The sequence below is a fragment of the Melospiza melodia genome, chromosome 1 (assembly GCF_035770615.1).
Source record: "Melospiza melodia melodia isolate bMelMel2 chromosome 1, bMelMel2.pri, whole genome shotgun sequence".
Lineage (NCBI taxonomy): Eukaryota > Metazoa > Chordata > Aves > Passeriformes > Passerellidae > Melospiza > Melospiza melodia.
In genome coordinates, this window is record NC_086194.1 from 126,883,269 (window position 1) to 126,901,314 (window position 18,046).

Below are 18,046 nucleotides of genomic sequence, written 5' to 3' on the forward strand. Positions count from 1 at the left end.
AAAGTCAGTTGATGGCAAATTTACATCATCTGTGTGGTACAAGAGTAGCCAGATAGTTTGAGGGGACCTTACTCAGTTTTAAAAGAGAGGTGCTGGCTACACATACCTGTAACTCCACTTTAAGAACTAGAAATACACTACATTGAAATACTTTCCATGTTCTCTCTAATGTTTGAGGACCAATAAGTACTTTGCATGAGCTATTTCAAACGCTAAGCACAATTTTCCTCAAAGCTAGACCTAGAAATACACACATGAAAGATGACTGCAGCTTGCTTACAGTACTGGAACAATTTATCAGCCCTTGTTTCAGTTCCCCAACTTGGGAGGTGCTGGTGCTTGTGACACAGGCAGATGCTTCTCATACTTCTCTTTTGTCACAAACTTTCTAGTACAGTAGTTTTTATCTGAACTGACAGCCAGAGCAGCTGGCCTGTGTAAGCTAGCTCTTCAAGGTGGTAGAGGGGACGAAAGCCTTAGATGTTCATCTGGATGACATTTTTAAAAATTAAAGGTAAAGAACTACAGCATCAGGCCCGGCCTTTCCACACATGGTTAATGGTCCAGTACATTAAAGAGTCTACCTGCGTAATTCTAGCCACAGTAAAATAAATCATTTCTGAAGTTGCTTATTGGCAAGTACTACTGGGCTAGATGGTCTCTAAGAGGACTAGAACCTGTGTCTCAAAGCAAATTAAGTGTGCCAGACAAAGTGAAGGTCTTATGACCAGCACAGTCTGGTTTTAACCAGTTTTGCTGCCTCTTGAAACATCCCTGTAGTTCTACTGAAAAACTGTCAGTACAGTGCAGGTAGGCTTTTTTAATCAACATTTAAAGCTGCTTTAAGTCATGTATGCATTTCAGAATACAGGACGACTACTTACTCTTTTTCCCATGCCAAGGCTTTCATCAGATTTTTTGAGTCATTGTAGTAGTTGTTGACAGGAAAAGTAATAACAAGAGCTGTAGCATTATTATAGTTATCATCTATAGAAGAAATAAAATGTTTGGCATTAAAAAAATGGAACTTACTTTCTAGTATAGCAGATACAAATAAGTTTAAAATTAGCATTGCCCAAAGCAATCCCATCCCTGTAACTCCACTGAACATCACTGAATTCTGAAACATACTACTGAAATAAGAACCAAAGCTGATAAGCACTACAGATTGCATTCCAGAGTAATTATTCATTGTTTAACATGTTCATCACACCACAATGTTACATTGTTGCCTAGTTGGACAAAAAGCTACTTTATAACCACTGCTTATGACTTTCCATCTAATGAGAAATGTGGCTTCCTAACAGTGTACGCCTTGCATACTCAGATATTACTCAAAGCAAATACAAATCCCCTACAGTTTAATAAATAGGCACTTGCCTTTAAATGCTATTTCAGATATATTAAACACAAATATACTACCAAGTTATGTTTAATTAGATAAATTGCTTGAGCAAAATCCTGGCTTAAGAGTAATTATGAAAGAATTTCCTTTTGAACACTTTAATCTATTCTTAACTGCTTTGTCAGATCAGTAACAAAACTTTATTCTAACTCAAAGCAAAATACACATACATCCCATCATGTAAACCTGAGCTGCTTCACGTCTTTATCTTTTACCAGGCCCAAAGCAGACCAAACATTTCTCCTGTTGACAAGTATGTTCCAATTACAGATTGCTTGCATTTTGCACTTCCAGAGTAGTCTGCCTCCAATCCCAGCAATGGTCTACTGAAAACTTATTTAAAACACCCTTACATATTGAAAGTTTAAAAAACTCCAGTTTCTTTGGACTGCATTTAAACAGCTGTGTTAAATGAGAACACACCTTTAGCAGCAAGAACAGCACACAAGAATGTACTCTCAGATTTATGCTGCAATACTGTTTTGCCACTCACCGTCATATCCTCCCAACACCAGCCACGGAAATACAGGTCCACCAAATGTTCCTAAGCAGGGATCGTGAAGCAAGCTTGTGTCATTCAGTGATGCTGGAGCCCTAAAGAGATCACCAGCAATAACTGTTAGCTTCTGCTACCAGTGACAGCTGAGGCACAAAACAGTAAAAAGCACAAAACGGTAAAAAGCTGTTGTGTTACAACTGAAAATCAAGACAAACAAGACAAGATTGCTAGTGGTACACTGCTTTTGTGCTGCATTTGCTTTTAATTTAAACACAGTTTTAAAGGTGTCTGCCTTACAGCCTTTAAGACAAGGAGTATCTTCTAACCAACTGAACTACAAACTAAAGAGAAAGCTCAGAAACTGGTCTTCTGTTCAGAACTCTTCAGAAGCACTGAAAACATGTTTAAGGTAAACCAGAGCCAGCGTCCACACCAAAGCAAGCTGAACTGGCAACTTGATTAAAAAGCATGCAATTGTACTGCTCACCGAACACAGTATAAGAAGTGAGTGTGGTAATCAGCATAGACAAAGAACTCATCCCCAACAGTGTGATCCAGAACAGAATGGCTGTTCTGAAAGTAGTTGAGTACGCTCAGGATAGTGCAGTTGTTGTTGTAGGGAGCAAGAGGAGCCAGGCAAATGTCCTTCAGCATTACAGTCTCATTGTCATAAGAAGCAGTGATGTTGACAATAGCATCCTGCAAATCCAGTACCTTAAAACAAAACAAACCATAGTTTAGGAGCAGCATGAGAAAGCACTTCCCTTGCAAGACAGGACTTAAGTGCACAATATATTCTTGCAATTGCCAGAGACAGAGGCACATATCGATAGAAGCACATTACAAAAACATTATTTCTGTGTTCATACTATGAACAGAGACTTAGCTTGCAAGTGTCTCTCTGACAGAAAGGTTTCCAGCAAAAAGCTTTTATAGTAAGGCTATGATTTTTAATAAGAATATCTAGTGAGTGTTTTGATGGATACATAACATTGCAGGTGGAAGCCAACGCCATGTGGTTATACCTGTTAAGTATGCTTAGGTCTTTGCTCTTGGTAAGTCCCAATTACCTGATGGAGAATATCTTTGGTAAGGGGAGGGCCAAAAGGCACATCTTCTCCTGATGGGTAAGGTGAGTAGGTGTCTGGGTGGCTCTTTGGTGCTTGAATAATAATTTGTTCAGTACGGAAGAAAGGTCCAAAGTGCGTGTCAAAGTATTCCTTCTCCTTGCGGGCTTGGCTGCTTGGGGCTGACCAAAGATCTACAGGATTTGTAGTTGCTTTAATATATACAAAGCCTGAGCAGCACATTGCAATGAAGACCACAGAGAAGAGGATAACAGGACGTGGATTTCTGACACAGAAAGCCCCCCATGATGTAAATGTCATCCTCAGGCCATTCTCAAACCTTTCACCAAGCCTTTCACCACAGGTAATGCTTCCTGCAAGAGCAAGAAAAACAGTAAATATTTGAGAAGTCAGTAAAATAGCACTTTCTTGGAGTCCATTCAGGAAAAAGAAATTTTATTCATCAATCCCTGATTGAGGCCAAGGGGCAGAAAACAGCTCGTACCTATGTTGCCCCTTGTAATGTAAGGTTGTGTTTGAGAGCAGTAGGGATAGCAAATAAAGCTAAAATATATATAAGCAATAAAACAAGCTACCTCAGCTGGTACACAAGTTACAGTACAATAAGCTTTAAATTATGCTTTTCCAATATGCTTTAAATGGATACATGGATGAGTCAAAACATGATCATGTTGTCCTCTCTATACTCCCACAACAAAGCTCTCCAGAACTTCCTTGGAGCTTAGCTAGGTCCATGAGGGGAGTACCCAGGGCTTTCAGCATCCAGTGAAATAGGGGTAAGTACTACTCTAAAAGAAGAGAGATACTGGTCAAAAGGCTGAAGGCCCTCTCAGAATGGACTTGTAGCCTAACAAAGCTAAAACTCCAGAGCCCAATCATAGGAAACGGATACACCTAAATAGAGTTTGTAATAAACCCTTTACTGTTATCCAAGACATACCATTGTCACGGTGGGAATTCACAGAAAAGGCTACATTGCTGTCAATTGGGGTGTACTCTGAGACAAAGTGCCGCCTCCTGCAAGGCAAGAAACTCTGTTATCCTGCTTGTCCAAAAAGGCATCTGTACTGTTTGTACAACAGTCTCCAGCTTTGTGATCTTTTGGAACACCACGTCAGCTATCTTAAAAAACTTTTTCAGCTTACATCAAGCACAGATTCTTTATGCACATTTAGAAGATCACTAGCATTAACAACATAAAGAATTTCTTTAAATTGATTCTAAGTTCATATTTGCAAGAGATTTTTACATTAGAAATATGAACTAGGCATCTCCAACACACCGCATCATGATGTCCACTAAGGTAAGGCTGCTGAACATATCAAATTGTCATACCCACTATCCTTTTCCAAGCAGACTTAATTCTTACTACATAGCAACTTCAGTTTTCTGGTTATAACTGAACAACCACACATCAGAATGGTTTAGGTTGGAAGCAAACCTTAAAGATCATTTAATTCCAACTCCCTTGCCATGAACAGGGACATCTTCACTACATCAGTTTACTTAGAGTCCAGTCGAGTCTGGCCTTGAACACCTCCAGAAACGGTGAGTGCACCACCTCTTCCACTTATTCAATACCCTTACAGGACAGAATTTGTTTTTAAGATCTAATCCACATCTACTCTCCCTCAGCTTAAGACCATTGCCCCTTGTCCTGTCACTACATGCCCTTGTGTAAGAAGTCCCTCTCCAGCCCTCTTGTAGCCCCCCTTTAGTTACTGGAAGGTGCAGTAAGGAATCCCTAGAGCCTTTTCTTCTCCAGGCTGAACAGCCCTAACTCTCTCAGCCTGTCTTCATAGGAGAGGTGCTCCAGCCATGTGACCAAGGGTGATATGCTATTATTACTGAAAGCTTAGTTTTCATTTAGTTTTTTTCAAAATAGGAGACTAGGAAAAATTATTTATTACTTAATTTGCAATAGAGCAGTGACTGTTTTGTTGTGAATGTTTGTTTTCCCAGACTTCTGCATACTTAGTTATGAAAGCTGAAGAATAGTGTATGTGATTCTGTACCTAAGAATGCTATGACACATATGCATCAACTAAACCAACTTCTGCAATCACTTTTTACCAGGCTGTTTTAGCTGTTAGAACATTTTTGTAAGTATATGTGGTATTTGCTACAGAACATGACTTTTGGCTGGCTGAAGTAGACAGGACATAAGCATCTGACCAGGGCAAAGAAGTTCTCAGAGATAAACAAGTGACTTGCAGAGCTTAGCATTTTGAATGCTTTACCTGTAACACCAGACTCCAAAAACTAGTGCAAAAAATATGAGTAGAAAGCCCATGTATGAGATCCACATGATGACATAGACAGCATCCAAACCAAACAATAGCCAAGGGGGAGGCAATGGAGGGGGCTGAGGTTTTGGACCACAGACAATTGAACAGTCCTGACAGCTGCACGGTCCTGTTGAATCATCCACGGACTCATTACACCCTTTGGTAGCATTATTCATGGGGTTCATTCCATGGACAGGAACATCTATGACAAATCACAAGTTGCAGAGTCAGTTTACTACCAGGAAAAATTCAGACCTTCCCAGTTACGAATTAACCCTTTATATGAAAGCCCACAGCCCCTGTGTAGAGCAGCATTTCCTGGTCTTACAGATGAAGAATCCACTGCCTTTTCCACAGCAGGTACCAACTATTTACAGTTGTCTAATAATTAATTGACTGGTCATGTCTGTAACACTTTGGTCTGTAAAAGTAATAAGTACATATTTCTATCATCCCAGCAATGATTTGTCATCCCTCTTATCTATTCAGATTGTGAAATGTGTAACAATAATTTTCTGTTAATGAAATCCTCAAGGATGAGGGTACTGCCTATTTCCCAAGGAATACAAGTAGCCACTTACCTAGGCTTACCTAAAACTCTACCACAAAGTTTTAGAGACTTCTACAGTAAGAAGCTATATAGAAAAAACCCCAAAGTATGGTTTCCAAGCAGAAATTTAAAAAAAAAGTAAGTTAATCCTACATTCCTTTGAAAGCCTCTGACTGCAGACTTTCAATGCTGGGCAGCTGTTTAAACATCAATGCTCTAGCCATAGCACCCAGCCTTTGACAGAAGTTTCAAAGGCAAGGACTATTCAGTTTCTTACCTGAAAAAATTGGAATTATGCTGAAAGGAGTTTGTCCATTGTCTTTACTAAACATGTACTCAATCCAATTGGTTGCATTGCAGTCTTTAGCATCCTTCCCACACAGCAACCCCAGTGCTTTAACATTGCTCGATGGAGCCTCCACATCTTTGCAGGCATTATACATTGCTGGGAAGAGTCATTAAACCAACGTCATAATTTGAGTAAGCATTCCAAGTATTTCCATTATTACAGACTCCCCAAGTTCCAGGAACATACTTACAGTTTTCAAGTAGAAATATCTTAGGATAGGGAACTAATGCTTTCAGTTGTATTTATAGTACTAAAGGTTGCAATGCTTTGTTACAGCCACCTTGCTCTGAGAAAGCCACTCAAATCTGCATTATGCTAGAACCTACTTTTCTGCTTGACAGGAAACATTACCTAATATTATTTTCAGGGAAAGCTATGAAAACCATTTAAGGTACTTTCAGCTTGTAGGCTGTATACAATTATCAAGTGTCTCAATTTTATTAAAGTTTACTGCAAAAAGCATAAAAAGACTGAATTAATGCTTTAAGCTTGCTACAAAATCAAAATACAACCCCAATGTACTGTTCTGTAAAAACATCTGATTTTGACAAAGGACTAGACAGTCCATTTCAAGACTGAATACCTCTTAAGAGAACCATTGTGTGTACAGATTTTATTATCATGCTTGCCAGACTGTTTTAGTATCAGGTAGACTTTGGACGTTCAATACTTGGCAAAAAACTTTATTTTTCTGAAGTTAAAGTTATCAGAGTTATCAGCTATTAATTGTTTGTCAGATGTTCATCCTCGACTGAACCTTTAAAACATTGTTATTTAACAGTGTCAGTGTAATGAACGTCCCCTGCCCAGGCAGAAGTTAAGTGTTCCATAAGTTTTAAGGGAGACCTACTGTTACCTATGATATGACTCAAACTTCAAAAAGACAGAATTAGGGGGGAAACATCTCTCTGACTTTCTGAAAAAGCACTGGTCTTTTTACCTGGACAAACACCAAGGTAAATTAACAAACTGCTTACTCACCATTTGCAAATCGATCTCCAATGAAGTACTGCAGCTCTGTAATGCTACTTTTGTTCTCTTTTGAAACGGGATCATAGTAAGGTATGGTGCTTGTAACATTCAAAAAGTCAGACTGATTGGGACTACAAGTCAGTTCACAGAAGAGGTTTATCAAGTTGTAAAAACACGATGGACATCTGGAAGGAAAGCCAATTGGTAGGAAAACCAATGAACAGCAATCAGATTAAGAGGTAAAGGTGCTATGTAGGTCAAGTCAGATACACCTTGCAAATATAAACATTCTGCTCAGAGCAACAGAACAAAAGATTTAAATTCTGTAAGATTTTAATCAGCCATATGACAATTGTTGATGCTACAGATGAACAATTTGAAGCACTATAAGTCACTAATAAAATTGCCTGCCTCAAATAGCAGGTTCAAACAATTTTACTGAAATTTGAAGAAAAACATAACTGTTGCTAGTAGAAAGACTCAGACTTCTTAATGTCCTAGTAAGAACAAGACCAAATGCTACATTGTCACCCTCTCCTGAAGGTTTCATTAGATAAAGGAGCTTGATGCAAGCTAAGGGAATGTTTATTCTTACCAGCTAAATCAATCCAGACTGCAAGTAGTTGTTTCATGACATTGCAGCCTGCTGCTAGGGATAAGAAAGCCACTCCAGCAGCTTGCTGCAATAATCCGTTAACAAAATTACCACTTTTTCTCTTTTTCTACAGTCTACCTGAAGACAAGTGCTTTGTTATTCTATTATAAAATTAGTTGCTTTGCCATTCATTAGCATACCTGGAGAGAAACTGCAGAGGCAGCTGCAAGTTATTTTTCAAAGTCTGAAGCTGATGAACATCACAGCAAGTGCTAACATTGCCAAAGAATAAACCTGGACAGAGTTCCTTAAGAAAAAAAACAAAAAACAACATTCAGATCGAGAGGAAAGGAAGAAAAAGCATGTTTAAGCCTTCAGAACTCATTTTAATCATGGGATTTGCATCAACATATTTCAGAACACAGTAGCTGTTGCTGTGGGAGACGCATAGGAGGAAAACAGTCCAGCAAACAAGATTTTTGTTTAGAAACTGGAGAGAAGAATCACTTTTTTCACTTCTTTTATTCAAGGCAGCACTTCCTTTTGAAAAGCTCCTTCAGATGATCTTTAGTCACCAGGGTCTATATATAGAATGATAATGGCATTTGAGAGCCTATTGCTAAGAGGACAACTCATGTTTATCCAAGTTGAAAGTATTCCTGCAGCTTATCTTCTAGTACTCCTTCTGGATAGTATCAGATTTTAAAGTCTCAGAAGGCAAGCCACTAACCATAAAACCACTGATTACCTGGAAGAGCTGCTTCATGTTCACTTTGTAGAAAAGACAAATGCATTTAACATAAGTATAACTGATATAAACATACAAGAACTGTACATTAAGTCTTCAGAAACAATACACAGCAGCAGTTAGCTCGCCTACATATTTAATGAAGTCACTCCTGTCACCAGTCTAACCGTTGTTTAACTCTGTAGTTATTTCACTCTTTAAAGCTTTGAACTATTAGATGCCAGAAGGCAAATCAGGCAATGGCAATATGCTTTGTTGTGCATGAAGAGAGAGACTTCTTGTACCTCTGAAAAGAAACTGAGGTACATTCCCTTAACCCAGCTGGACCTGAGAAATTAGAGACAATCTGTTCACTTTCTCATCAGGTTAGGATGAGAGGTCATAGCACAGGTCCAAAAGAACCCAATACAGAATTCTACTGTTGGAGAAATTTTTTTTAGCAGCAACCTACAAGAGAACCTTACCTGCATTAAGTCATAGCCATCTTCTGGTAGCGCTATTGGGGGCCCATCATAAGCACAGTTGTACCTCTTGTCTCCAGAAGCAACTCCACATTCTCCATACCAGACACACATTTGTGGAAGTACCTAATCAACAAAACAGTGATTAACTGCAAGGAATAGTTGCCAAATATCTCAGCTATTGTAGAATTTATGTGCTACTACCCCAAAGGCACTTGCAGTCCAGATGTGATAATTTCCTGCTAACTCAAACAAAAGCAGGTGTTTTTAACATGGGGCACATCACCACTGATCTTCAGCTCAGCTCCCCACCTTCCCTGGATCATTACAGAAACAGGAGGTGCACAACCTACAGTTAAGATCAAGTATAAGAGTTACTTAAGAAGAACCTAAACAATACCTGAAAAACATCTTCAAGTACAAGGTGATTTAGAAAATAATTTGTTCATGCAAGACAACACAATAAATGTTGAGTTAAAATGTCACATTAGACCACAAGTCAGCGCACACGGAGAGAAACTTATTGCTTATGTGCAATCTCACTTCCTCCTGCCACCTCCTGATCCTTCCTGAAAACTCATTACAGTGACAGATTGAGGAAACAGCAGCACAGAGAGGATTCTGAAACAGAACTTCATAGCTCCACATCTGCCTTACATATATTATCACAATCTCAAAGGATGCCCTCCATCACCACTTTCAAGCCAAAGCATGGAACATTTAAATGGGATTACAGTGCTAAGAAAAAAACCTCATTTTAAAGATGTTTTAATTTAAAGGACTATTGAAATTCAGAAATTTGTTCTTTATTATGTGTATAAAAGAAATTGAAAAATGGCAGTGGCACCTTGAAAGCCTTTTATTTTTGTTCAGTGGTACTGACACTGAAACATCTGAGATACTAAGCCAAAATATTTATTCTGAAAATTAAAACATTTAATGCAATAACAAGCTATTTACAACAAAAGCTTTAACACAGCTCCAAAGTTTTCCTACCACCTGGGCTGCAAAGCAGACTGCACAAACATTTACTACACTTCTGCCAGCTCTGATCAGGAGTTTGCTTAGTACAGTTTGAGATATAACTGACCTATTTGGATCTCCCAAACAACCTTGACTTAGCATTTTAGAGACACCATATGTTGTTGCTGCAAGGACAGACTGCTGTGCTTTGTGCTTGACCATGAATAGTATTATTTACTGACCAGAGAGGCCCCTGAAAGGCTGTCCTGACAATGCCCAAGAGCTACCCAGAAACACAGTGCCTCCATAACATCCATTTTTGGGCTGAACAACACTGACAGTTCTTCAAAAAGAACTTCAGTAGTTGGCTGTTTATCAGGGACAACAACCATCATTAATTTACCCAACCCAAGACTTGTTTCCTCTTTCCCCTAACCAGGGCAACAGAGGCCAACTCAAAGTTGCTCACTGTAAGCCAGGTCTAAAAGTAAGTTTAAGTGATCATCTAGATCACCATTTCATTTGTCTATTCTAGCACATCTTCTAGTTAAACCCACAACCAGCTGTTCAGCATTACCATGTTCTATGATAGAAGCTGGGTAACACCCTTTAAGACTGCACTGATAAACACTGAATGTTTAACACCAGTAATAGTGTTATTAACACCAAGCCAAAAAGTCAAACTTATATAATTTTTAGACTATTTCTCAAAACTCCATTGTAAATTTGTTCATGCACCAAGTTAATCTAAGAATTTAGAAGTCATCATCTTCAACTCTGCTTCCTCACACCTATATGCCCCAGTTTTAACAGCAAACAATCTACTAGCAGTGGAAATGGTTCTGCTGTTTGTAGCAGCATCAGAAGTGAATTGTTTCTTCAAGGGGAAGCACAGATTCACTACTATTTTTGCAAAAGGGCAAGGAATTTGGAGCTGCTTTGCAATGCCTGTGAGAAAAGGATTAGTTATTTCTTCAGTATCAGGCTGGCTTCCGTATTTAGTCTAGAACAATTTGTAAGCATCCTTTCTAAAAAACACTTTCTGTGCTTCATTACATCTTGTTATCTAACACTTATTTTTTAAAACACACAAATTCATCAACCTACTCTTTAGAGAAAGACTTTGTTTCTTCCAGAGTGGAATGTGTGGGAAACCTGGTAATGCAGTTACAGTTACAAAAAACTTATCAGGGCACTTCTTGCATAGAAAAACTTGAGTAAATTTCAGCTACCATGTCAGTCTGACTGATAATTCAATTGTTTTAAAAATATTATCTGTGTTTCAAGGCAGCAATTCCTTGGTTATAGGTACATGGATACAAAACATAATACAATCTGTCTTATGTTTATAAATTTACCTACAAGGCTTTCTGTCATCATTTTCAGGACAGAACATAAAACAACTTACTTGCACATGACACTTGGTAATGTACCAAAAGGTACATTAAACAGCTAAACACAAAAGAAAAATAAAGCAAGACAAAGTTCGACCTAGTATTAGTTTACATTTGAATTTGGATAAAAACTTTCAAATCACATTCCTGAAGTTCCACAGCAATAAAACATACGATGGAAAAAACAATGTTTGCCACTCAAACTTTCAGCCTGTTTAAAAAAAGCTGAACAGATCAGCTGCTTTAAACTATTAGAAGAGTACTTGGGCCTAGAACTGCAAGTCTGAACACTCTGTTTCAGTATTAACACCAAAAAGGCAGTTTCAGAAACAGCTTAAGATTTTACATTTATGCCATTACCTAGCAGGATTTCACCAATAAAAGTGTGAGTTTGTCCCCTGAACCAGTAAGCTTTGGGGATGCTTGATTTACAGTGGTTGAACCAAGCCAATAAGCCTAAAAAACACCAAATCATTATGCATCAATAGCCCAAATTGAACAAGACAGCTCTTGAACATTAACAAGTTAACATTGAGTCAGGCCCAAAATACAGGAGAGGACTGGTCTCCCGTGGCTGAGGCAGCATTCAGGGATACAAATACCTATGTAACTACTCCACTGCCACAGATAAGATAGAGCTGACAGTTCTTCTCTCTGAAACCCCTCCAGTAAAAGCTAGATTAAGTTAGAGAGTAAGACAAGCACTGTGCTCTTTCCATTCTTTCAGAAGAATGCTCCTATGAGGGTAGGCTGAGATAGGGATGACTAAGTGTGGTTGTAAATAAGTCATAGTTGACAAAGCTGCTGCTTGCAGAGTCAGACTTTTAGGTCAGATAATTGTTCACCTGGCTATTAAGTTTCTTAAGTGGGTGAAAGCCTAGCCCCAAAAGCAACAGACAAATGCTATGTTGAACCCAACTGCCTTCTAAACAAGGCAAAATACTTAAAATACTCCATAAGTAACACAGGGCTAGTTCATGGTTGTGGTTTTTTTTCTGTATGTTTTCCTTTTAAGATGACATAACTAAGTACTTCATATATTAAAATGGGACTTTCCTAAGTATTTCATAAAGCAACAGCAACATAACCTTAGATAAAGGCTGTTCCTTCCTGTCTCTAGCATATCTTAGAAACCACTAACACCAACCCTCAGTATATCCTCAGAGTTCAGAAAACTGTATTCCTATTTCTGGCAGGCTTAGCCTGTTTGAAGAGAAATTTCACCTCAGGCCAAGGCTCTAGGAGCCCTTATAAAGAACCTGCACATGAGCAAGTATGGGCATTCTACAAAAGTTCTGTTAAGAGTTTTCTGGTTCCCAAGCATTATCTTTCCTTTGTAATAGAACTAATGTTCCAACAGATCATAAACACATTTAATGCAGCCCATGTTTCTTCAACTGCAGGTTGAAACGAACTGATAAATTGTGATGCTTCCAGCAGCATTCACCACCAACAATGAATACATAGCTGTTAAACAAAGAACAATGATGATGCTGTACACAGAAACAGCAACTGTTTGTGGTCTTACAAATACCAGATGACAAGTGAACACTGTTGGATTCTTCAAACTAGGATTACTAATGTATGGAAAAGGCAAGAGCATCAGATACAGCTGTTTCCCTTTCCTTCATCTAGGATGATGCATCTGGGATCTTGCAGGGCAAAAAGATCAATCTAGGAAAAAGCACCCTCTTCCCCTGCATCCCTTAATATCTGCTATTGCCAACCAGGTTGAGAGTTCTAAGGAAACACTACACCACCCCTAAGAAATGGGTGGTGTATGGGTGATGACTGGTTTATGGAATCAGGTCACCAGGTCAAATTCAGAGATCTGCCCCAGAAGTTGCACATTACCTCACAACCCTTCCTGTGGGGGAAACAGGTGCATGGACTAAAGGAAACTTTACAGGTTTAGTTGTCATTCTTTGTCTCTTTCAGTAACTTGTTCAGAGCCATGCCTTATCTGCCAAGCTCCTCCTGTTCCTTTGCTCACCAGCCTGTTTCCTTTCAGATGGAAAAATCTACTATTCCTGGTCAGGCCAAGCAAGCCACAGTTCTGGAGTTATCCAAGAGCATTTCAGATGGCACAGTAAAGTCCAAGTCAAGAGAAAGCTGCAATAACAGTAATAATTCAGAATCTGTGGGGACAAGCTGATGTTAGCTGCAAGGATGCATGCATGATCAGGAAGTGCAGCTAGCACCTGTCTGCAGCTAAGCCCATCTGCACCAAAACAGCTCTGGTGTCCTGCAGGTTAATAATAATAATAATAATCATGCACAACACCTAGATTGTTTTGGCTACTGCCCAGCTGGGTACTACTCAGTTCTACCAGTCACTCCCTTCACTCATCTCTCCCCTTCTGAGGCAGCTTCCTCACCTTCCATCCAGAAAGGCTGAACAAGTCACTCCTGATTTTCCAGGAAGTAATTTAGATGAAGTGGTTACTGTCTTGTTCTGGAGCTACACCCTGACAAGGAAACTGCTCCAAAGAGACATTTCAGAACTTCATGTCCAAGGTCAGGCAACACCACACTGCAGCCACTTGGCACGAGCAGCACTTGTCATTAACATTTTCCCATGGGATTTCAGAAAATCAAATATAGCTTGGGATCCCAGCTGCTGACAGGAAACCTGTATCCAACCTTGATTAGCCAGTGATTTAACAGCTTGTGTTTTAGCACAATTATACAAAGATCAATTGCAGTAGTGGCCATTAAGCACACAAACAGCATCTAGTGCATTAGGACATTCATAAGAAAATAAAATAGTAATGGATAGCTGGCAGAAATCTTGTACCATGTACTGTTCAGAGTGAAAGATACAGGCTGAACACTTCAAGTTGTGAATACATATGTAGTGGCAAGACTGAGCTCAAGTGGCACTCCAGTCCACTGACTGCTTTGAAACAGAAAGAAACATGACATAGGGCACTTTGGATTACAAACATCACAACTGAAAGCACAAAACCATTACACCAGCAGTACACTTGAGGGAGAGAACAGTTTACCTTCACAATGCTTCTCTTCAGCAAGCATCTAACACTAAATAGGCTCAGAATAACAGAAGGACCAGCTTTCCTTGCAAAGATATCAAGGGTCCTCTTTGTGAAGTGTCAGGCTGTAAATAAGAGTTAATGGCAAAGATTCCCAATAAAACCAGATTCTGCCTTCTTACAGTACACAACTGAGACTTGCATGGTTAGAGTAATTTTGTAATGTTTACTTCGAGGGACCACAAAGCCTCTTCCCCTAAATATTTGGGGAACTTATTTCAAGTTCCCATATGTCAGTATCCTCTTGAAAAGGAAAGCATTCTGTCATTTCTTTACCAGCCTAGGACACACCTCATTGCTCCAAGATGATATCTCCTCCAAAAAACACTACATAAAGGTGCATTGGTTAGCTGTGAAGTATCATTACTTACTCACCTCAAGATCATGAGTCACTACTAACAATCACCTTCTCCAGTACTAATAGAAGAATGAATACCTTATGTTCAACCCCTTAAAAAGTTTTTTTCAAAGAGGATATGAGAACAGCACATACACAAGATGACAAACTCCTATGTTTAAAAAGAGCTAATCATAAAACTTGACCTAGAAAGTATGTTTTCAACGTAGGTAGAGAGGGAAAGAAAGCCAAGCACTAAGGCTTACAAGACACTCCTTGTTTCTCCAGAGGAATGTGGAGTATCCCGCTCCTATCCTGCGCTTCAGCATAACAAAACATGACTGAGAGGAGCGAATGTTGTACCATATTTTTTCCTAAAGCTCCCGAGAAGTCCAACATACCCTAGTCCTCGATTTTAAGGAAATATGTAGTCTTACTACTGGCACATAAACAAACAGCAGCTCTCACTCTGCACAGATCATTACTTCCAAGAAGCCGTCACCTCGCCTAAGCTACACCCCAAGCCAAGCGAACCAGACACCGACGACATCTGCAAGCCTCTGCCGAGCATGTGACTGCGTGTCCACTCACATGCACTGGGCATTGCATAACCAGGGCACGCCACGGGAGCATCCCGGGGGCTGCCGCTGCCGCCTGCGACCGCAGCGGACGGGGACCGGGCAGAGGCTGAAGTTCGCGGGTGCTTCCCGGCGGGCCTGCCGTGCCACCGGCTGACAGCCCCGTCCCGACGGGGACCAGGGGCACGGGGGAAGCGGGGTGAGCCCCACCGGGGACGAGGAGGGGACACCCCAGTACCTCTCTTCAGCTTCGCGCCGCCCCGAGCCCAGGGGCCTAACTCGGGACCCGCCGCCTTGATCCAGCCCCGCCGCCTGGGACAGCCCCGGTCGCGGGGTGCGCAGGGGACACCGCGGCTGCCCCGCCGCACGCAGCACCCGCGGGATCCCGCTGCCCACCCGCCGCTCCCTCTCCTCCCCACCACGCCGGGAGGCCCGGCATTCCCCACTCCACGGACTCACCCGCACGGGCGACAGAAGCAGGAGGAGGACGAGGAACCCGAGGCCGCCTCGCCCGGGGCTGCCTTGAGGGGTGCCCATGGCGGCGCGGGCTGGAGCGCGGATGACCGGCAGGCGCTGTGGGCAGCAATACGGAGCAGCAGCAAATGGAAACAAGAGGGCGGCGAGGCAGCCGCGCCAGCGCAGTCTGGAAGGGCCGCTCTCGCCTACCTGGGCGGAGCCGCCAGCCCCTTCGAGGAGAGGCCGATGGCCGCCCCAGCGCCACCGCCAACCGCGACCGCCGGCCCGCCCTCGGCACCGCCTCACCCGCACAGCCAAAACAGGAACACCCTCCTCGATACCACCTCCCCCTCACGGCCTGCCCAGAAACACCGCCCCTGGCACCGCCCTCCCCCTCACGGCCTGCCCAGAAACACAGCCCCGGCACCAACTCCCCCGTCACGGGCTGCCCAGAAACACCGCCCCTGGCACCGCCTCCCTCCTCACCGCCCGCCCAGAAAAACCGCCCCGGCACCGCCTTCCCAGCACGGCCCGTCCCGGCGGGCGGGGCGCCCATCACGCCACGGTCGCTCCGCGCCGTCAGGGTGCGGGGGGCGATGCTCTGTGGGGCCCCGGCGGGAAGCTGGTCCCGGTGCGGGAACGGAGCCGTGCTCCTCCGGGACGGACCATCCCGCCCAAGCTGCACCGGCTGCCGGGCAGCGGCATCGTCCCCGCGCGGGAGTGTTAATCGCTCAGTTTGTAAATATCAAAAGTCGCTTTAAAAGCCTTTGGATTTGGGGAAAGCGCCTTAATTCGGCTTCAAAGCTGCTGATTGGTGATTTCTGAGGACTCGTCTGGAAGCCCCGCGTGCTGTGGGGGTGCAGTCAGATGCAAAGATCGGGGCTCTGGGCTGTCCCGGGGGCCGTGCCCGCTGTCCCGGGGGCCGTGCCCGCTGCCCGCTCCGCTCCCGGCAGGAGCTGACCGCTGTCGCAATCAGCAGTTCTGGGAGTGCTGGCTGCGCTCTGCCAGAGAGTGTTGGGCTGTTACCTTTGGCTCTGCTTGTTTGGACTCTGCTTGGGATCACTTCGGGACCTGGCTAGGAGGAGGCACAATAAAAGCAGGGCGTGAGGCGTTCCGTGCATGCAGTCTCTAATTTCTCCACCCCTTTATTGCTTTCCTCGACAGGTAACTCGCATCGCTGCGCGAATAACAACATGTAATTTAGCTGATATTGCCATCTGCTGACGGGAACGCAGACTAGTCTGGGTGTCAGACTGACTGCTGGCGTGTTGGCCGGCAGCCTCCCCGGGGTCATGTAATCCGACTTTCCGCTCAGGGTAGAACCTGGTTAGAGCAGGTGGCTCAGGGAATTGTCCGGCTATTAATAGCTTCAGAGATGGAGATTTCACAGCTTCTTTGCACAGACTCTTCCACTGAGTGACCACACTTGGAGTAAAATATTTTCCTGTATCTAAAGAGATTTTCCCATGTTCCATCTGGAGGCTGCTGCCTCTTGTGCTGTCATGGTTCCTGACTGAGAAGAGTGTGACTCCTCCTTCTCCACATCCTCCCGTTTGGCAGCTGCAATGATTAGTAAAATATCCCTACAGCCAGTACAGCAAGCTTCCTGCTTCGGGCTGAGCAAACGCAGTTCACTGCTCCAGCAGCCCCAGCTGTTGGGGTGGCGGTAAAATAGATTTTGCTACAGTATGTCAGTATCTTTTTTTTGTTTGTTTCCTTTTTTCCTTCCTTTTTTTGGGGGGGGGGGGGGTGGGAGATGTTTGGTTTTTTGGGTTTTTCTTGTTTGTTCTGGGGAGCCTAAACCTGGACACAGCACTCCAGCTGTGGTCTGACATGTTCTGAAGAGAGAAAGAACCCTAACCCTTGACCTGCTGACCACCCTCTTGCTGCTGATGCAGCTTGCTGACTCATGTTCAGCATTTCGCCCAACCACCCTGTTCTTTTTTTCCAAACTGTTTTCCATCTAGCCACTGCCCAGCTTGTACTTTTCTGTGGGATTACTCCACCCTAAATGCAAGACTTGGCATTTGGCAAGTGCCAAACAAAGCTAGAGTAGTTAAAGTTATATTGTGTTTTAATTTTCATGTCATAAATAATAAATTTATTCAGGACTATGCAGCGTGATTCTAGAAGCAGGAGAACTAGTTCCAGGCACTCCACTTAAGCAGAGAATTCAGTGGGCATAGCTTGCATAGCTGCAAGGTAAAAAAAATGCAAGAACCTTGTTTCAGTGCTTGTGAAAAACATGCGAAGGATAGCAAAACTGACTGAACAGAAATGGTGTTTTCTTTCTGTATAAATTACATAGTG

The 18,046-nt window shown here is 42.4% G+C and overlaps 1 protein-coding gene across 1 annotated transcript in view; it reads right to left on the bottom strand.

Annotated features, from left to right (window-relative positions):
• The window catches only part of NPC1 (NPC intracellular cholesterol transporter 1), a 26,440-nt gene extending 10,524 nt beyond the window's left edge, over positions 1–15,916 (bottom strand). Inside the window, exons 1-11 of the mRNA XM_063167523.1 lie at positions 15,740–15,916; positions 8,959–9,081; positions 7,947–8,053; positions 7,161–7,336; positions 6,108–6,275; positions 5,233–5,482; positions 3,933–4,009; positions 2,975–3,345; positions 2,392–2,618; positions 1,899–1,999; positions 885–987 (exon numbers count right to left, since the gene is read on the bottom strand). Of these exons, the coding sequence (XP_063023593.1) occupies positions 885–987; positions 1,899–1,999; positions 2,392–2,618; positions 2,975–3,345; positions 3,933–4,009; positions 5,233–5,482; positions 6,108–6,275; positions 7,161–7,336; positions 7,947–8,053; positions 8,959–9,081; positions 15,740–15,817 (1,781 nt within the window). The 5' untranslated portion in view covers positions 15,818–15,916. The remainder of the gene's footprint in view (positions 1–884; positions 988–1,898; positions 2,000–2,391; positions 2,619–2,974; positions 3,346–3,932; positions 4,010–5,232; positions 5,483–6,107; positions 6,276–7,160; positions 7,337–7,946; positions 8,054–8,958; positions 9,082–15,739) is intronic.
• Positions 15,917–18,046: the final 2,130 nt, after the last annotated feature.